The 21,292-nt window shown below is 39.5% G+C and overlaps 1 protein-coding gene across 2 annotated transcripts in view; it reads left to right on the top strand.

Annotated features, from left to right (window-relative positions):
- Nucleotides 1–21,292, top strand: part of C2CD3 (C2 domain containing 3 centriole elongation regulator) — a 51,886-nt gene that overhangs the window by 13,380 nt on the left and 17,214 nt on the right. For both annotated transcript variants that reach the window (XM_075050287.1, XM_075050288.1), the window contains exons 14-26: nt 1,146–1,613; nt 2,559–2,710; nt 3,898–4,141; nt 4,703–4,886; nt 5,698–5,878; nt 7,512–7,684; nt 8,622–8,742; nt 9,954–10,222; nt 11,213–11,302; nt 12,210–12,830; nt 13,696–14,013; nt 18,324–18,462; nt 19,967–20,031. In XM_075050287.1, the coding sequence (XP_074906388.1) occupies nt 1,146–1,613; nt 2,559–2,710; nt 3,898–4,141; nt 4,703–4,886; nt 5,698–5,878; nt 7,512–7,684; nt 8,622–8,742; nt 9,954–10,222; nt 11,213–11,302; nt 12,210–12,830; nt 13,696–14,013; nt 18,324–18,462; nt 19,967–20,031 (3,025 nt within the window). The remainder of the gene's footprint in view (nt 1–1,145; nt 1,614–2,558; nt 2,711–3,897; nt 4,142–4,702; nt 4,887–5,697; nt 5,879–7,511; nt 7,685–8,621; nt 8,743–9,953; nt 10,223–11,212; nt 11,303–12,209; nt 12,831–13,695; nt 14,014–18,323; nt 18,463–19,966; nt 20,032–21,292) is intronic.

Genomic DNA, 21,292 nt, shown 5'->3' with positions numbered 1-21,292 from the left:
TTAGGTTTCACTTGCTCAGTGTAATACCTGCCTATCAGAAATACATGTATGTCCAGCTATTCTGGCCAGGGCATGGAGGGTAAGGGATGTCAGCTATTGAGTCCACTTCACATTTCTTGGGTTCTTTCTGACAGACGGCCTTGAACTCCTCATCTTTGGACATGTTCTTTATACACTTTAGGAGTAGATACTGTTTGGGATCTTTTGCCACAATATCTTGTCTCATCCCTCCTAAGTTATAGGCAAAATTCTTGAGTCTGATTATTTTGTTTTCCTTATTTGGGCATTTTATGGCTCCAATCCTTTTCTTTATCCTGTTACCTTATGTTCTGGGTTTCAGTTTGTTCCTCCGCTTCTTGCTGTCTTGTCATATGAATGAATCCAGCAGATCTATGATGCTCTAGCAATTAACACTTGCAAATTAACACTTGCGATTCCTTTAACCTTTGTTCTCATGTTTCTTTCATTGCTTTCACACACATATTTTCATTCATACCAATCTAACTATTTCATTTGCAAATCTTGACAACATGAAGAGGCAATTCAAATGTAGGACAGAGTGTTAAAAAAATAAAACAAAAGCCAAAAAACCCAGCCTCAGAAAAAGAAGATGACAAATGCAGTGGAATATGTAGACTGTTGGAGAGAAAAAGGAGCCCACAGAAGGGAGAGGAGTTAGAGACAGCTAAAATCAGCAGGGAATGTAAAAGCGAAAGAGCAGTGAAAGAAAACATTTTGAGAGAAACGCTTCTTTTTAATAATTTTTTGCAAGCAGCAAGTACTGTAGCAAAGTGGAACAAATGATAGTTATGATACTTTGTCACAGTACTTTTCACCTTGGCTAGGTAGGTGTTTGTTTTTCAGTCAGCTTTGTGATTGGTTTTAATTTTTTCCTTTATTCAGCTGTAATTGTATGCTTTTGTACTTGAGTTACTGCTTTATTTGATAAAACTGCATGTAGTTTATTTTGCAGTGACAGTTGTAGCTTGTAACCAGCATGTGTCTAAAGGTAAGCCTTCTGGGTGATGATCTAACACAGTTCTTGAACAAAATATGCCATGCATTTTCCTGAGTTTATGTTGCAGCCTCTTGTCTTTGTATGGGGCATGTCTTCTGATCAGCTCGCTTTGCCTTGCACGATGCAGGTATCCTTAGAGCTTGCAGCTGACAACAAAGACTTCACCTGCACCGCTGCCAGGTCAACTATGGCTGTGCAGCAGGTCCCAGCTCATGCTGTAATAAGTCCGCGCCTGGAATTCCAGGAGCCCAACAGGAAGAGTATAAATGCAGAAAGCCCTCGCTGCTTGAAACTTAACAACTGTGAGGACTCACAGAAGACAGGAGCAGCCAGCATAAACGTCATGCAGCCATCGCAGGCTGTACCAACCTCTGTAGCCCGTAATCTGATGACACAAATAACTGCATCTGAAGAGGATGGGTTGTTACTGCATGTGCTGTTGATGGTGCCTGATGGAAAGGATTTTGGTGCTGAAGACTATGGACTCCACAGTTCTTGTAATGTGTATTTAAACTGCAAGCTCCTCAGCTCTGAGGAGGCAACAAGATCTGCTGTCGTATGGGGCACAACACAACCTGCCTTTAATTTTTCTCAGGCAAGTCACATGTCTTCCATTTAACACTGATTGAAATGTGCTATTCCACACTGACAAACATATTTCAAAGCTAAGTTACTTTTATATATGTAGGAACTTCTCTTCTTGGCCCTGTTCAGTATATTAAAGGTACTTTCAGTATTGTTTTGGCTGCATTGCACAGTTTGAAATGCAGTTCCTTGAATCATCCAAATAATAAACGGGACTGTTGAAGTACAAAAGAAAAATAGTCAGAAAAGTGTAGGTCAAAACTGAAAAAAAGTTGATTTCTCCTTTCTTCCATTTTGGCAAGAAAACACATTGTTAATGGCATCTTCATGGCATCCTAATATGTAGATGTAGATTTTTTTTGTTTGTTCCATCTCTTGGTGTTCTTTTTCTTCTCAATGGCTATATGAGCACAGAAGTGTGGGTTACTGTCTTTATGTGGGCCAGAGCCTTCCCCAGGCAAACAGCAGAATTTCAAGCATTTAATAATGTTATGAGTTTGTAATTTTATTATGGACATTTTCCTTTGGAAATGTCAGGATGTTCAAATGCATTTGTTTTATTTTTAAAAACACCTAGTGATTTGTGAGACTCCTTAGTCTTTAGCTGAAAGAGTGAAATGTAAAAACATGGCAAAAGACATCTGAAACAGTTGTCTGAAATTATTTATCTGTTGTTTAGTAAACAGGTGTTTAAAGATAAAAGCAATGTTTTTGAAGATAGCATGTGATCTTATGTTAAAATTTATCTAAATTGCATTTACTTTCCTGGCTAGCTCTTTTCCAAGCTTACCAGTTTTCTGAAACTTGTTAGGCAAGTATACTTTTAATTTTTAATTTCCATATCTAAAGAGCACAGTTCTATAGACTGGAATAATGTAGCGTTACCAGAATGCTCTGTACTTTGCAATAGCTTCCAGTGTATTCTGTGTACTAGTTCTGCATTAAACTCTTTCAGGTGATGCCTTTTTCATTGACTTCCAAACACCTGGAGCGGCTGAAGAATAATGTCATGATTATTGAAGCATGGAACAAGATGGGAAGTCCTGGCTGTGACAGACTGCTAGGATTAGTGAAACTTCCTCTGCATCAGTTTTACATTTCATTCAAGTAAACATCTTTGTTCCATATTTTATTGGGTTGCGAAATATCCTAACTGATGCTCAGAGAAAGAAGGGAAGGATGGTGTCTGCGGTTTGTCTGGAAGGGTTCATAATTATACTTTATAGCAACGGGCATTTTTGTCCTGCCAAGCTTCCTCTGGCACTTTCCTACACTGAGCAGTATATATAAGTAAGTTACACAGTCCTCATACAGAAATACAAGTAGACTGTGAGAAATAAAGACACTGCATTGCATCAGGCTTGGAGCCAGATTAACTTGTGGTCCTGTGAAAGAGTAAAACTGTAAGAGGTCGAAGTGACTGCATGGGAAAAGTAAGTGTGGTTTCCCACTGGTGATTTTCCAAGGTTACAACTGATGGAGTGATTATGCTCTGCATAGATCCCATTGCTAGGGATGCTGTCGTTTTGCACAGCACATGATAATGCTTGTGGTATCTAAAAGGTCTCTAAATAGTTCATGTTTTAATTCTCTTAGCTGATGAGTCTCTCCAGACCTCTTGTTCCTTTTGGTTCAGTGTTTTGGCTTCTTGTTCAATAAAACACCTGCTTAAAGCAATTTAAATTGATGGAAATACTGGACAGAAGAGATTCTTTCTAATGGGAAGGATTAATTCCTTTTATTTTGGTCAGACTAGTGATAGGTGGAAATCAGGCGGTGCTGGAACCGACTGGCCACTACTTTGTTAATTATTAGTAAGTCATTTGGATATTTTTTCAGTAATCCACTGTAGTTTACTTGTGTGTATCTTCTGTGTATTATTAGAGGTTTTTACATTTCTCTCGGAGACTGTCCCTGTTCCTTCTTTTCTTCCTGCCCAAGTCCATTCCCAAAGGTGTGTAACAGCCTCATAAGAATATCATATGGCTACAGTATATTAATGGGAGTCTTGTTATAGTTCATCACCTTGCTCACAGATTTCTAGGCTGGCTTATAGCTAAGGCCACATTAGGTTTTGGAGAGCTGTGCTCTCTTGTTGCTGAAAATAGCTCACAGACCTGTGCTTTGTGAAGACTAATGTAATTAAGATGGATTTTTGAGGAATGGAGATAGATTGGTTTCTAACTGCATTGAAAGTCCCATCTAAAATGAGCTTTGTGTGATCATGTTCATATTCAGATGGCTTATTCTCATGTTGGGTCTTTTTTTGGTTTTTTTGTCTTAATCTGTTCTAGAGATCCAAAGATTTACCACCTGCTTCTTCAAGCTCAGTATCCAGTGATTGCTGTGGACAGCTATATGCCTGTGATAGATGTTTTTACTGGCAGTAGAAGTGGAAGCCTGAGGGTCATTCTGGCGATGGGGTCAGCTGATCAAATAGTGGCACTGCAAAGGCTAAAAAATGAAGAAGGAATGGTACCTCTTGTCACACAGCGCCCTTCCCACTCTCTGGACCCTCCTCCTACAAAGCCTGCAATGGTATTGTTCAGTAAATTCCCTTGCTGTTAGGGACACGTGAAAAGGATTTTACCAGTGCATTCATTAACAGACCAGTGATCCCCAATCTCTTTTGATGCTGTAGCCAATTTTATTATAAACGCTCACGTTCTTTGCAGAATTATATTACTTTTACTTTTTTCTTACCCACTTTCCCTCACCAGTCTGACATTATTGCCCTTTTTACTGCCCTGCATATCCATTGCTTCTATCTACATGACAAGTGCAGTGAAAAAAAACCCCAAAATTGGAGAAAAATCTTAATTCTTACAGCCTTATTCTGTACCATACAGGTTTTGCCACTACCTTCTGCATTGGATATGTGGGAACCTTCATGCTTTTTATGTGCTGTGTTTTTTTGGCTTTTGCAGAAAAAAAAAAATTGCTATCAGGCTTTCGATGTTTCTGTGAACTTTAGAAGGAAAATGGCACATAGTGGTTCTGCCCCGTCTCAGGCTTCTTAGAATCTTATGTTCCCAGTCCTCTTGTATGCTGTTTCCTAACGAGTCATCCTTTCCACGTGGATTTCCTTTGTTTTATTAGCAGTTAGACCAAGAAGGGGAAGGCCTGATGGAACATGTGTTTGAGATCCATGTGGAGAGTGTGAAAGGGCTCACTCCTTTACAATCCACTGTCTGGGGAGAGGCTGACTGCTATGTACAGTACTATTTCCCAGTTCAAGAGTCTGGTTGTGGTGCACTGCAAGGAACTGAATTGCATGAAGATGGTAAGTTTGTTTTATGATACATCCTTATTTAGAGCATTGCTTTAGTTAAATACTGTTTAGTAATATTCTCTCTGCTTAAGTAAGAGGGTTTGTATTTCTCTGAGCTTCCATAATGCAGGCAGTGCTTGCTTTCCTCAGAAGATCTGCATACAACTATACTTGGTCTGTGTCAGTAAATTAAAAGCCTGCTTTGACTGAGGCAGATGGCAAAGTTCCCGGCAAAAAAGGATACTTAGTTCTGAATCTCTTCACTTGGTGCCTTTTTGTTAAAGATCCTATAAGATTTCACCAACTGATCCTGCAAAGATGCAAGAACAGAGTCGCAGGGAATACTAAGATTGTATACAGTTAAATTCAACAAAGGCTTTACATACACAAGCCTTTCAAGATGCTCATTTTCATGGATACACCAAGAGAAGTCTTGCATGTTTTAAATCATTGGGATTATAAAGGAGTATTTAAATAATTGCAATTGTAGAGAAGGACTTAATGTTGTCTTTGAGTGCTTTGAATCATTAATATCCATTTCCTCTGAAAAATGATGGTCTGTAACATTGTTCCGTAGCAGCTCTGTGGACTATGTCAGCTTCCAGCCACATTTAACAGTAGTTTTCAGCCTGTGGCTCACAGGTTCATGGGACTGTGTGAATTGTTTGTAAAAGATTTGTAAAGTGAAACTCAGAAGAGCTAGTCTTCTGGCGGGAGGATTTAACTTATTGTCTCTGGGTCCTGCCTCCTGAAGGACTGCAAACAGGAAAAGGTTGAAACCCCCAAATGCAACCATTTTTAACCAACTCTGCTTGACTTGTAGGCATCAAATTAAAGGCGTTTCGCACAGCAACCACTTTGTGCGTCCCCGATCCTGTCTTTAATGATGAGCATCATCATTCTTTGTTGGTTCCTGCTGATGTCCCAGTCCAGAGGCTCCTGGTCAGTGCATTTATGACATCAGGAGCGGCTGGAGGAGGAATCCAGTTTGAAGTCTGGTGCAGGTACAGAATAACGTCCTATTTTTTGTAGATGTCACAGCAACACAGATGGAGACATATCTGGTATTGAAAAATCTCTAGCTAGGGGATGGATATTTAATAGTAAGTGAAAAAATGGTGAGCTCATCAACATTTGGTGACTAATATCTGCATTTAAGATTGCATTTAAGACATGTGAGCCTTTTTTCCCCCCCAAGAGTGCTAATTACACTTTTCTTCTTACAACTTCTTTAAAAAGTGTGTGCTCTTAGTTTGCTTTCTTCCACTTTGTCATCAGCATAGGGATCTAAAAGTAGGTTTTAAATGCTTGGCACATCTAAATTTTACTTAATAGCACCCTGGCAGTATAATTTCATTTTTGGGTTTTTTTCCCCTAATAAAAGTCACTGATTACAAAAGAAAAATACTATAAAATGTTTGTAAGTTCATTTTGTAGTTTCTTTGGCAACTGAAGCTAATTACTAGTAGTGGAAAGCAGAGACCATGAAGACAGATAGCTTTAGAAAAGCATAATTGTAATGATCTGTTCATTCTGTAGTAAGCAAACCAAGCTATTTAAAATTTGCAAAGTCACATGAGAATTACTACATGCTGGATGTGTTTACATTAGTGTTGGTAATGACCAGAGCAGTTGAAGTGACCAATTGTTAGTACCTGGCATTTCAAAAATGTGCTTTAGCTCAGTTTCCTGAGGACAGCTAGACTTTGGTTTAATCTTGCCCTGACCACTCACTGATAGTGGCTGGTAAATTTAGGCTGTTCTGGGTGAAAGGAGCAAATTACTGAGCTGGAAGCCTTTTAAGAATTCTGTAAACATCCTCTTACCAGTTTGCAATATTTGAAATGGAAAAAGCTTACCAACAGATCTTTGTAATTAGGAAGGAGATTAGATACTGACTGCCAGATTCCAAGTCAGAGAGTTCTTGCTATGATGCTGCCAGCATCTTGAATTACTCCTGGAAGTGTATGGGGAAAACGTAGAAACCAACAGGTGTAATATTCCAAGATATTGGGACTACTGGGAAGGCAGTGCTCTACCCAAGACTCAAACAATAAATTAATGTTCAGGATTTGTCCCAAAATGGAAAGGAAAACACGAGTCTATAGCACTACCACGTTACTCAGTTACTGCTGCTGAAAACCCAGTGGATGCCTTTCTCCTGATCTACCTGTTGCTCATTAGATAGAGTGCCAAAACTTGCTTTAGGATGAGTCTGAAGCCAAGTAGTACAGTGAGAAGCAGTCCAGAGTAATTTTTTACACTCACAAACTGGTGCCACAAATCTGTTCGGCAAGTAGCATTTTTATCTGTTAATGAAAATTGAGAGCAGAGAGTATTTGGTGCCAGATCCTTCTCTTGTTTTTCTTTGGGATGCCAATTTTTTGGTAGAGTTTCTGCTAGTTGACTTGCTAGGACTAGCGCAAAAGAACATTTGTAGCATTATCTACTTGAGCACTTACTGTTTTTTTTTTCTGTGGAAATTCATTTACTTGAGTTTATCCCTTAGCTATCGGGAGACCTAACTAGTGTTTGAAGACACACAAAGTTGACTTATGTACAGTTGTGAGAGAAATGATGATCATTTTGTCATCATCAAAACAGCACGATTGATGCTGCTTCTTTGTGTTTTACCAGGTATTATTACCCAAATGTCAGAGACCAAATGGTTGCCAAAGGGACCTTGCCTTTGTCACGGCTATGTGCCATGGTGACTATGCAGCATCGTGAAGAGATAGGGTTACAGACTTTTAATCTTCCATTGGTCCCCAGGACTGATTCCTCAGAGGAATTTCATCTGCGGTCTTCAGGTAAGGAAGGCTTGTGGGTTTTCACTTTATGTGTAAAAGTGAAGATCTGTGTATTTGCTGCCAAGGGAAATAAAAATGCATATTTGTGTTGGCAACTGATACCAACCATGAGAGTTTTTCCTCCCAGCTTTCACTGTCACCATACCTAGTGAAGAATCAGCGATTAAACATAAGCAACCCTCAAACTGCTAACAAGTTTAAAAAAGCCCTCCCTGTGTATTGAACTGCTTAGTTGCCAATAAGCCACAGTCTGTAGTTAAGCTTCCCGTGTAAGGTAGGGAATGGGACATCTGAAGAAGGCCTGTTTATGGTACGTAGTGTGGGCAGAAACATCTTTCTGTTCACTGTGGTTCCTTCAAATGATACAAACATCAGCTCCTGGGCAGGGCACTGAGGAGCTCTGAGGCAGTTTCTTGGAAAGAATGGCCTTAAAAAAAGCTGGGGCTGGAGGGGGAGTCCAGTATGCTTCAATTATTTTGAAGGTTCGCCACATGCAGCAGCAGAAAATCTGTCTCTGAGGATTTTGTCACTGCAGTGCTATAAAAAAGATGTGTTGAAATACTGCAGTGGGCTATTTTAAAAGTATTACAATGAACGCTCACATGAGGGCGCGGCTGGGTTAAACAGCCTCTCCTATTTTACTGTGCCATAAATTTGCCAATGAGAAGGAGCCATTAAGACCATCTGATCTGACTGCCGGTAGGTCAGGTTGCAGGATGCAGTCCTTTATTTCCTTCTGTGCTTCCTGTATCAGACTGTAACTTCTGGCTGAAGTACAGCATCTTGCACAGTCAATCTCAATGGATTTCATATGGAATTATTTTTTTGCATGAATAGAGTAAGTTTTGTATTAAGAGGTATAACTAAGTATTGATTATATTGGATGTAGCTATAGAAAGCTGACCATTTCTTTCCTTTCTTTCTTTATTTAATCCAGGCTTGCTTGATGTGAGTGTGAGATACCAACGATCCATGAAAACAGCAGCAGGAATAACTGCTCAAGCTGTTTCTCTTTCTGTACAAATACACAGAGCAGCTGGTTTGCAAGCAGCAGCTAGGTAAAGCCTAATTCTAAAAGGAAGATTTTTCTCTTAAAATAGCTTTATCTGGAGGCAGCAGGCTGAGACATTAGATTAGAACAAATTGTAACTGGCCAACTTTCCATCTGCAGAGACAGAGATTCAAACTGGGTTCTGATCAGAAGTGAAAATAACTTTATAAAGAACATCAGTGGTTATTTTTGTCCTTTAAGCTGCAGTACAGTGTGGTAGCATTTGTTCTGCAGAGGGATTGAGACTGTAAGGGCACGTTTTTCTACATTTCCACATTTTTCTACACCAAAGGCTGATATAAAAATTGGCTGATATAAAATGGTACATATTTGGGCATTGGATATTGGTGTTACTGATGCTATTTAAAAGCTAGCTGAGATTTGTTTTCTTGAATTTCACTGTGGAAACATTGATAAACTAACTAGTAAATGAAATATGTTCCTTTTCACCAGAACGCCGCTGCCCTAGGTGCATGGTATCACCTGAACTTAGTTCCAATACATGATTTTCAAGAATTAAGAAAGGAAGGGCTAGAAGAGAGGGAGTCCATTCCATAAGAGGACGGCTCCTGTCGTTCTAGACCAGTACACTGACCCTTTCTCAGTGTTGCTGAGCTCCTGATCCATCTTAATTCAAGTAGATTCTGTAAGATGAGGATCACTACCATATGGTACTTGGAGAAGTAAAGAAAGTGGAATGAGCTCAGACTCCTCATCCTTCAGGTGTATGACCTGAGTAATACCTGGGTCTGTTTTACTTGTAAATAATTCCACTTGTTAATTTCACCTCCTTTTGCTTGTCAGTACTAGTCTGTAAAAATAATTTGGCTTGACCTTTGGCTTCCTTCTAGAGCAGGTTCTCTGGGAAGTTACCCTACAACTTTTTCTACAGTGTGGGATATTGTTAAAGGTGCTGAGTACTTTCTCAGCCACTTTGGTCTCAGCTCCTGACAATAATAAGAGTGCAGCCACCAGTGATGGACCGTGTGACAGTTACTCTCACCATTTCATATCTGTTCCTAGTATGTTCAGTTGAAAAAAAAAATGGTGAAAAATAATGCGCAGCCAGAACCCACATCTTTTTTGACTTAAAACATTCACTGTTTTGTCCCATCTTTTCATCATGAAGACTTGAAACCTTTAATTGCATTAGTTCCTAGATTCCTTGTACATTATATTCATTCTCTTTCTTCTTTTCTTTTTACATACTAAATGAAGAGCTGTGGCACAAAAGAACCCTTCGGTCCAGTACTATGCAGGTGTGGGAGTTAATGCTTACGTCTCTGTGCACCTCTCCTTCCTACCTGAGGCAGAGAGATGCAGCACACGAGCTGTGGCTTGTACTTTCTGCCCAGAGTTCGAGCATCACATAGAGTTTCCTTGTAACCTCATCATTCAGAAAAGTAGTGGAGAAGCCACTTGTCTGGGGGAGCTCTTGCAGTCTGCCAGAATCGTCTTCTCTATCTACCATCAGAGCACCAAGTCAGGTAAGGAGGACAAGTGATTACAATGGCTGAATGCTGTTGCAGAATGATCCAGTCCCCTTGATTTTTGGTTTAGAAGAGAGACTATTCATGGAATCATAGAACAGTTTGGGTTGGAAGGGACTTAAAAAGATCATGTAGCCCAACCTCCCTGCAATGAGCAGGGCCATCTTCCACTAGATCAGGTTGTTCAGAGCCCCGTCCAACCTGACCTTGAATGTTTCCGGGGACTACTCTGCGCAGTTGCTAATAGATGTAATTACCTAAACTGTCTTCAGAGGAGGCTTTTGGAGATACTGTTCCCCTTGTGCAAAGAGTTGAGGTTTCTAAGACTCCAGGAGATTAAGACCACCTCCTAAATAAAAAGATAATGCAATTAACAGTAACAGCACTTGACTCTTGGAGCAGCCTGCCTTTGTATGTGCATGCCTTATTGCCTCCACTTCATGAGAGGTAATGGTAGTTAAGAAAAATGATACCTTAAAATCCTCCAATGATCCTGTGGCAGATAAGCAGGATTGTTTTACAATGTAACAACATGTTGTAGAATTATTTTAAACCCAAAATCTAGCTAAGGATGACAGCGTTTTTGACTCCTGGGGAAGAAGAGTCAGGACTGGCATGCTGTTAGGGGTAACTGACCACTAGCTCCCCACTGGTTACTTAACGTTCATCTGTGGAAATACCCCCTAAAAGTTTCTCCAAATTCAGTGGTGGTGGAGCGTGTATCCTGTCATGAATGTGCACTGGCAATCAATGCCCACAGACAGGTTTTATTCACACCCCTTTTTCTCACGGCTTTTGGCCTAATATGTCCCAGGCAATTTTTTTAGCTTTTGTCCTTTTTTCATGGGTTAAAAGCATTTTCAGTATGACAGCTGAGCTATTTGCTGTTGAGGCAATACAGCTTCCTTTCAAAGGAGATGCTGTCTCAAATCACTTCTAAATCTTGTGTTCCAATTTGGTGTATTTACAAAATTATTTCTTTTCCAGCCACTGACGCGTTGGTAGCTCGAACATCAAGAGATTATCTTCTTGGGACAGTCACAATTCCAACCAGAGACCTCCTGAGAAGAAGATCAGGTAATACAACAGTGTTAAGCTGCTGACATACAATAGTAAGTGCTATTGTAATTCCTTAAAACAGTCTTTATTCCCATTTTGAGGTTTTTGTGGATGTTTTGGTTTTGGGGTTTTTTTAGACCAAAGTTCTTTCAGATATTGCACATCTTCATTAAAAATCCTGTATTAGAAAACTCATATAAAGGTTGTTGTTTGAAGATCTGTTTTCAGAGTGTGGGATGTATAGTAGCTGAATTAATATTCTGTAGCTACTATGAAGACATCTAACTCCATCCCAGCTAAAATGAGCATACCTCCTTAGTATTTTATGCAGTGCTGTTTATTTTCTACCTTAAGATGGGAAGACCCAAGGGTTGTAGTGTTCATGGAGGACCAGTGATTGCTTTTCAGATGTCAAAGCTGGAAACAAAGGCTTAGATAAGTTAGAAAGCAATTGGATTAACTTTTTTTAAACTAAATGTAAAATACCTCCTCTATGTAGTCTTAGTTTGTGATGATTATGTCTTGTAATAATAATGTTTTCATTATCATCTTGGTTATTTCTGCTTTAATCTCAGTATAGTGCTAGTTTTCTCCAACATGAAGTTTTGGGTTTATTTTTAATGGGAAGAGAGGAGGAAAAAACTGAGAATGCCTAATTTTATATGGAGATATAGTTTTGTTGTAAAATAAGTGTCATTAGTGAAATGGAAAGTAAAATGCCTTTGGGATCAGAACCACCGGCGAGGTTTTCTGAGGCCTAACAATTTGCTGCTTTTTCAGGTTAGAAATGATTTGACAAATTCAAAACTTTCACAAGAAATAAACACTTCAAGTACTGCTCCTTGACTAATGAGCAGAGAGCAGAAAATTCTTTACTGTTTTTCAAAAGGTAGGATAAGTCTAATTATGATCTTTTCTTCTGAAGGTATTACAGGCTGGTATCCAGTTACCCTATCTGAAGATTTAATGCCTTCACATTGCACAAACATCATGCAGGCCATTGTGGGAGGACTGGAACTTTCTGTTACCTTTGCTCATCAGGATGACAGAGAGCGTGTTTTGGAGGCCGCTAAGCTTTTAGGATGGAACAGCGAGGAGAGCTGTGAAGACAGCATGGATGATAGCGACGAATGGGAGCAGAGTGCCAATCCAGTGACTGTGACCATCTCAACTCCAAGAGTATGGCTGCCAGTTGACTGTGTGCTGCTTGCAGGCCAGACACACCTGAATAAAAGCACTTATTGCTACCTCAGGTATAAGCTATATAATCAGGAAGCCACATGGACTTTGCTTCGGAGGCCAAAATTGAGTGACGACACAAAGAATGTTACAGTGAACTTTAAGAAACCAAACAAGGTGACTCTCAGAAGGAGTCAAGGACTGCTTTGGTTCTTCAGAGAGGAGAAATTAGAAATACAGGTGTGGTGGGCATATGGTAAAGAAAATGATGTGGAAAGACCACTTGATACAGATCGTCTTATTGGATCTGCCTATGTTGACCTCGCAGCATTAGCAGAGAGGTCAAGGACAACACTAAGTATTAGTGGTAAGTTCCTAAAGAACATTGTCATGTTTCATTCTTCTTTATTGATGTTTTAGTTTAGTTACTTCTCTAGTCACTTTAAGCAAAATATTTACAGCTTTGTTTTGTCCTGTATGCAACATGCACTCAACTCCTTTCACTGACAATAAACAAGGTTAAAACGCTTGCTTCTCTGAATTCAAAACTTAGCAAGTTTAAATGAGTGCAAAAATGGCAGTAATAGGGACAGCAATTAGCCTACATGGATTGGTTGAGAAAGTTTCTTCAGAATTACAGATTGGGCATTATGATAGAGGGAGACGCAGTAAGAATAATGTCTCTCAAGGAGGCTGAATGCCTGCAGTCAGAGCAAATGACTAAGCACTGAGAAGGTCATGGAAACTTCTGCTCTATTCAGTTACTTAGGCTTCTGTCATCTACATGGTATCCATCAGCCACCAGCTTACAGGTAGATTTGTGGACAGGTCATTGGCTCTTTGAGTATGCTCAGGAGAAGGAACAAGAGTTAAAAAAAAAATTTATGCTGTGTATATGTTATATTCTCTGTATATATATATAAAATTATTCAGAGGCACTATTCCCAGAGCTCTCAGGAAGTTGATGTTCTTTAAAATAGTAATTTGAGCTGCCAGCGGGAAAATGAAGGTGTACCCAACTGGGGGGATTGTTCAACTGTTTTTAGCCTTTACAAACTGATACTTCTAAAAGTGCACTGGGTGATACCTTGCATAGAAATTACATTGAAAATCAAAATTCATTCTGCTGGTCTGATGTGAGATCTCTACCGTAATGAACTGTACCAGCTGTTTTCCAAGATCCTTGTTTTTCTTTGGCTTGTTTAGCTGGTTGTTTGTGAATTCTCTCGCAGGGGTTTACCCGTTGTTCAGATGCAACGCTGCAAATCTGGCAGGAGCTGCTGTACGTGTTCACATCGTCCTTTCTTCCACTTCTGCTGCTCTGCCCAGCAGACTTCACTGTGCTGAGGAATACAGCAACAGTGAAGACGAAGGCACAGAGAAAGCCCCTGATCTGAGCCAACAGGTCTCTGAAAATCAGAGTCAGAAACTGGATATCATAAGTTCAGAAATCACCAATGGCAAGTCACAAGAAGACGATGTGACACTTCTGGAAAACACAGTTGCTGTCAATATCCTTGTGGAAAGAGCAATGCATCTAAGTTTAAAAGGTAACATCACCACCACCCCCTTTTTTTTTTCTTTCTTTTTTCTTTTTTTGCGGGTTTGGTGTTGGTTTTTTTCCTGGGTTCTGTTCATAACAGGTACTGCATGGAGCAATTTAAAAACACATCCTCAAACTTACTCCGGCACAGTGAACGGATGTGATGGGTTTTGAACTTGGCTTCATAGTGTTGTAACCCCAAGAGCATTGCGTCATTGTATAAGTACAGGGGAAGCAGGAGGTTAAACTATTCAGCTATCTCTGTTAATAAAATCCAAAATATAAATAATATAATGTTCACTGTTACAGATGACAGCTGAATTCTGAAGTTAAGCATTATCTGAATAACTTAACCCCAAGACACTCGTATCTCAAAGACTCTTGCAAATTTGCATTTTTAGCGTATAATCAGTTTTGTAAAGCTGGCTTACTTGTGCTATCTGGAGACTGCCAGACACAGCAGTGAGGAAGGGCAATGTAAGGGCAGAGCAGTCTGAGCTCTCCCAAGCTTGACATGCTGCTTCCCGCTCTGTAGAGTGGGAATTACAGTTCGGTGGCTAGTCACTGTGCTGAGGGTCACCAAAGAATTGCTCTTTGCTTTTAAATTTATGCTAAGCGTATTAAAATATTCCTTCCTAGCAGGTGATGTTTGGTTCTTGATGTGCAGCAATGTAACACGCTTGGTGAATTTGCAGGTTTTTGGAGCCTTTTGTTTTTCCCTCAAGTTGCAGTCTGTAAATGAGTATCTTTGTTAAAGATGAGTTAAACCCTTTAAAACACATCAGGTGCTCTACCCTTCATCTTGGGTGCCTCTGGCACTGCATGACTTGATCACTTTGTGTTTGCTCAGCACTTGGAGTGATCTGATCTTGTTTGGGCCATTGCATGCTACCTAAATACAAATGGGAATAAGGAACTGACCCAAGGTGAGTTTACTGGAAAGGTCTCTGTTAAGATCAACAGTTTCACAGTCCATGTGATATGCCAGAAAGGAACACTCAGCGTTTTATGGTATGGTAACACCACTGAAGGAATCAAATATAAGCCATGATTTAAGTAATTCTGACACATACTGAGCCCTACAGATGGCTTTTTATAATGATTCTGTAATCTTCTGGAATTCATGGTCTTTGGAAACCTGATGCAACATTGTTTGCTACTGCAAAGTTTTTGATGGGATAAAGGAGGTTTCTTTTGATGGCGTACACTATCTGCAATATTTCCATCTTCAAACAGCTTATCATTTTAGGGGATTTTTAGAAGTAACTAACTGAGAGGCAATTTTTACACTGAAACAAATGCTATATAAGCTGGTTTCAAGAAGAATTTTCATTCTTCATGATAACAATTTAATTACTGTGTTACAAACAAAAAGGCTGGAATACCTTTCCAGTCCAGTATGTCATAGATGATAAGCTTCCTGCATTTTTGGAAGAATTACCTAAGATACACGATTTTCAGAAACTGAGTGAAGATACAAAATGTTTCCCCAAGCCTCTTCATATTTTTCATGGTCTAAAGTCAATTTTCCTGTTTTCTTTTTCTTCATCTTCCAAATAATATAAAGAAAAGAAATAGCCTAAATTTCGTAATGTTGGAAAGGAATGAAATTAATTCTATAAAAATGCAGAAGTTCTACAAAATGCAGAAGTTCAAACCAACAAGTCTTTTCTCTAACTTAGTTCTAATTGTTTTGAACACTGTTTTGAACAATATTAGAACAGAATTTCCCATGCATCTTTTAAGGACTGAAGTCACTTTAATTTGCAGTCACTAACCTCTTCCTGCCATGTTTTTCATCTTTTCCTGTATGGTTCTTGCATCCCCGTGGAATAGATGTCTGTTAATTTTTTTCTATCTGTGGTAGCCATCAGCATACTATGCTGCCAGTCCAGACCACGTCATGCAGGAGGTGCCCTAGGCTTAAAGCTTTTGTGTTTTACCGCCCACTTCCTGAACTGTCAGGTCACACACCTCAATTCCTTCTCTCACCTAATCTTTCAAACACTGCTTTTGTAAAGCAGAAAGAAACTAATATTTCTAAGTGTAACTTCTTTGCAAAGTTCAGGCATTGGGAGTTGCTAGGCTAAATCAGGCTCTGTAAGACTCCTTTGATGATGGCTGAGCTTTCCTATTAGAGCCAACAATTCTTTCTATTATAGGCTTTTTTTTTCTAGAAGAAAAGGAAACTAACATTTGAGAAATGCTGGTTTTGCCTTTGACTACAAAGATTGATCTTTACATGCAGGATATGGTGAGCTAGTCTGGACAGGTCTTGCTTGTTTCTCTAAGCTGAGCTCACATTGCCCACGTCTGTGTTTGAATTGTCACGTCTACAGTCTTACCAAACTGCAAAGAGTTTTTTGTGGCATGTTTTAACTGAAGTCATTGTAGATATGGTTAAAAAAAACCAAACCTTGTTCTCAAGCAAATCCTCAAGGTCAAGGCATAAATGAGCTCAGTAAGCTACTATAAATCAGTCGTATTTGATCATATTTTCACAGAGAATCAGACTTCAGGAGAAAAGAGAATTATTTTTCATTAAATCAGATTTGTACTCATTAGTTTTGATCATTCTGGCCAGCAAGGTCTTGGAAAAGTCCAAAGCCACATACTGAATCCTTGGAAAGCAGAAAGGAGGAAACAGTCTGTAATAACCGAGTGATAGTTGGTTGCAAAGTCTGACCTTGTTTCCCCTTGGCTAAAGCCATTTCTCCTAGCTACAAATTCACCATCTGAACAGCTCCATAAGCAATAAAGTGCTACTACAGCTTTACAAGCCATGATACGCTGCAGCAAATTAATCTCACTGATGTGAACATGACTAAAAGGGTCCAAGCCTGGAGGAAGGGTCACATAGAGAAGGGAAGAGGCCCTAAGCATCTCTCCTCCTTTTTGGGCTATAATTCAGTGCAAGTGATTGTATAATTTCTACAGCTTTCATCCAACAATCCCTAATCTGTAATATCCAGCAGCATCTGGGGAACATCTAGCTCCACCCCTTAATTTGACCTTGCATTCCTCTGATGATAAACTATCTGCCTCTCAGTGCAAACATGCCCAATTAAGTCAGACTAGTTAATTCGTTATCTGTTTTCTTACAAACCTTTTCCCAGGTTATTTCAGGATGAATGAGGGATTAAATGTTTATGGTTCTAGCCCTATGGAAACAATGTTTACATAAGGAGTTTTGTAAAGCTTTCACTGGTGTATTGTAGAGTGAATGCCATCCTAGTTGCTTAGCTTGGCAATCACAAAGGTCTAGTTTGTGCATAAATTAAAAATGGTATTTCCTGAAGCTACTTAAAAACAATTTTAGCAAAGCCTACCTGCTGCGCCATGTATAGCTCTCTTGACTAGGACATGAAGGCAATTGATTCCCGATCCCCCCCCCGACTCTGATAAAAACATTGATGTTTTGGTCAAAATGTTAAGGCCTCATCTACAGTAGACTTTCTTCTCTCGAATTTCCTGATGGTGTCAGAGCAGGGCTAGTGGGAGCACAAGTGCACTTCAAGTAGTAATGGTGACCGGTATTTTATTTTCTGTGTGCTCTATCCCTGCTCAAAGCACGTACCATGGGAAAATACAGGGGGCTGTGACAATTGATCTGTAACACAAACTCCCACTTCTGCAATGGGTATGAAGGGTGGTGGGAAAAGTTGGGAGGGAAGCCAGCAAGAACTTGAAGTAAAATTTTATATACTGCTTTTTCCTCTGTATTTAAATCTTCATAACAGATGCGAGTGGTACTTGTTTCTACTTTGCAAGAATGTTGACTTTCTCTTAACTATTTCAGTCTTTTTGAGAAGAACTAAGAGAGGCTATAAGAAAGTTTATTAATCCTTGGGTATCATTAACACCAGGTGTACATTTTCTTATTCAGTCAACACAAGTGAGCTTCCTCTCAGCAGTCCAGCTCTTAAGTCAAACTGCCTTTTGTAATGCTGAATATTTTCTGTGTTTGCAGCTAGGATTGCCAAACTGTGGCCCAGCGTGGAGGGTAGATCAAGCACTGGAATAGGGACCTGGGGACCCAGGGTTAGTCCTAGCTTTGCCTCTGACTTCTCAGATGATCTCGGGCAAATGTTTTTTCTGTTTCTCCCTTGAATATTCTGGTTTCTGCTCTGTAAAAGGTTCATGTAATATTTGCTCCCATTGTAAATATTTGTATTTTCAGCTCCACCAATGAAAAGGACTATTTCCTAGGTGGTGGATTTCTTTGTTAATTATCTGTTTTTAATTGCTGAACTGCTTTTAGATTTGCTTTTTAAAATTATTAATAACAAGTCTGTATTTAATTCTGTATAATTTTAGGGAGTCCTTTGACAGAACGTGAAGTAACAGCACCCAGTAGCTGTGTATCATTTGCTGTTGCTGGTGCAGATGCTCCAATAACCACTTCAGTAATAGAAAATACAGACTCACCAGTCTGGGACTTTCAGCAACAAGCAAGGTAAGTGATGTGGGCTCGCATAGACACACTTTGCGTCTGACAGCCAGGCTAGGTATGAAAAGGACATATCCATTTGGGAGGGGGTGCTTTTCTACTTACCGGGCCTGTAGTCTCAGCTAAAAATGCTTGTTTCCATGTTTTACAATCACCACGTGCTGCTCATATTGGGTGAAAAGTTGTTTGAGAAGGCTTGGTCTTAAAGCTTATGTGAGGAAGGGCAGTTTGACATGCACAGAACCTTGCGTGCATTGTATTTTGGCTTAAGACCTCGGGTGAGTCAGTCTGTTTCCACTCATCTGTAGTTTCCCTGTCTAGAGGAAGGGGCTGCTAATTGCTAAAGGACTCTTGGCAAGGTTAAGTAAGACTTGATCCAATTTTTTGGCTTTTTCTGTATGTTTTACTTAGTTTCATACTTAGAAATTATGCCCTGGTTCAGGACCAGAGCTCTTAAGTTTGGATTCACCTACTGAAAAGTTAGGTTTCTGACTCAAGAGCTGTTCAGCCTTGGCTTCCTCTGCAGTCACTGGAGAGACGCAGGCCCCTCCACACAGTGAGTCACTTGATCTGTGTTAGAGACCTAGCTTAGGACAAAATTCCCTAAGGATGCCTGTTTCTCTCCAGTGACTGCCAAAATAGTGCAGGGAACATAGCTTGGACTTAGATATCTGAACCTAAATTAGAGCAGATGAATTGACCACTCCAAGGAACCTCAGCAGATCAAGTCGTACATGGTAATATTCAGAAATAAACCTGTGTTTGCATTCTTATTGCTTCCCCAGTGTTTCTATACCAGATTTTAAATTAATTCCGAAGCAGTAGCCAAAGGCGTTTTCTAAACTAGGTGGAACAAGTCTGTTACAGGCAACAAGAAAGCATACTGAATTTATTTTGACAATCACAAATATATACCAGTGCCTCCACAGGACTGGTCTTTTCTGCCATACTGCTGAGTTGGGTTTTTTGCTTTAGGGAGTTTGTAATATGAAGATTAAGCCATTGAAAGGCTCTGATAGCTGAAGTTTAAAAGTTTTGTTTCAGAGGCTGCTTATGCTCAGAGTCATATCCAAATTGCTTCAAGCAACTTAAAAGCTGTTGTACATTTGACACCTCAATTTTCAGGTTGTTTTTTTTTCCAGAAATCAACTTCAAACATTACAGCTTTCAACCATAAAACCCAGAGCTTTGCTGTCAATGTTATTGCGACATGAGATAAATTGTATTTCCATTTCTTCATGGTTTTATTGTCCTGTCTTTTAAATTTACAAGAAGAATGAGGAGAGGGAAATACTTCCTGAATAAGCAAAAGCCCAAACCATGTGAAGATAGTTATGCTTTTGAGGGCTCAATGATTTGGATTTTGGTGTGTTTTGCCCCTACCCCATCAGTCCAGAAAGAAGCTGATTTGTCTGGATAGATACAATGGCATTGAAACTTCAGAGGCATTTTACTGTACTTGTTCTTTTCCCTACTTTGTATAAAATATTATGATTTTTGTTCCCAACAGATTATCCAAAGAGCTTCTGCTGGATCCACAGCAAACCTTGGTCTTCAAAGTGTGGCATAAAGCAGGTAAAGTTTGTAGTGCAGTATTGAGAGGAGTGTCTTTTCTGCATTCCTTGCAGACTTGTATTTAATACAAGTAAAGTAAATTCTATTACGTAAATTAGAGAGTAGAATTGTAATAACATTTTTTACCTTGCACTAGAAGAATGCTAGAGATAATACCCACTGATTTCCTGCCTCTTGGCATCCTCCTTTTCCCCATTAATCATCTGGCAAGGTTTGGTTCATTTGTATTCTTTCTGGTTTTAATTTGACAGTATTTTAGAGGTTGGCTTTTCCTAGTGAAGGAAATTCTTTACTGTGTCTTTCATATGCTGTTTGTTGCCTCTGCAGTTGGTTGAAGTGTGGCCAGCCAATTGTAATCAAATACTTTTATAATGGCATGGATATATTTTAACAATTGCTCCTGTATCTGGTCTCAGCATTCACTGGGGGAGTTGAAGGCCTTGGGTTTCAAACCTAACAACATAAAAGCTCTTTGCAAGCATATTTACTGAACCTGCTGTTTATTATTAAATGATAAAAGATGCTGCTAATAGTTCGAACTGGTGTTTGCTTGTTTTGTTGCTAGGCCAGATCCTCCAATATTTAATTGGTACCAAGCAAGCGCAAAAATCCATGTTTGTTGTTGGGAAGACAGCCCTACTTCTTCAATTCAAACTGCTAGGATATGATCTTTACTGGGGTTTTCTCCTTCTTTTTACATATTAAAGTTCATCTGTCTGATTTTTGCTCCAAAAATAAACTTCCTTTGTAACTCAGCCTTTCCTCTGTATTATAGAGAGTACTGTGTGTACACAGTGATTCTCCTGGCAATCCCTCTCCCTGTTCTGGTCTTTCATTATCTCTGCAGGGACATTTTTAGCTGAATGTAACTGCTAAAGTAATCCAAATAATATCCTCTTCTTGGATAGGATTGTTTGTTCTGTACTTCAGATAAATTTGCAAGACAGAAAGTACAAAATGTTGCACAAAAATGCAACAGTGTAAGGACAAGTCAGCACTTTTTGAAAGTTTTGGCAAAGTGAAAAGGGAAGAAACAGGAGTTTCTGAAGTGAGGATGCAATTCCGGAGGTGGAATGCATTTGCTGAGGTTCCTGGGTTGGCCTCCAGGTTTATTTTTTCAAGTCTCTGATTGTCTCTTATTTCCAGCCCATTTTCAAGTTGAGTATCTTTCCCTTTATTACAAGCCTGGTTTAACTAGTTCTGCTGATTAAGTATTGCATAGGGTACGTAACTCTCATGTCCTTTCTTACACCTGCAGCAA

The sequence above is a fragment of the Buteo buteo genome, chromosome 18, assembly GCF_964188355.1.
Source record: "Buteo buteo chromosome 18, bButBut1.hap1.1, whole genome shotgun sequence".
Classification (NCBI taxonomy): Eukaryota; Metazoa; Chordata; class Aves; order Accipitriformes; family Accipitridae; genus Buteo; species Buteo buteo.
The sequence above is the reverse complement of the archived record's forward strand: the minus strand, read 5'-3'. Positions and strand labels throughout refer to the sequence as shown.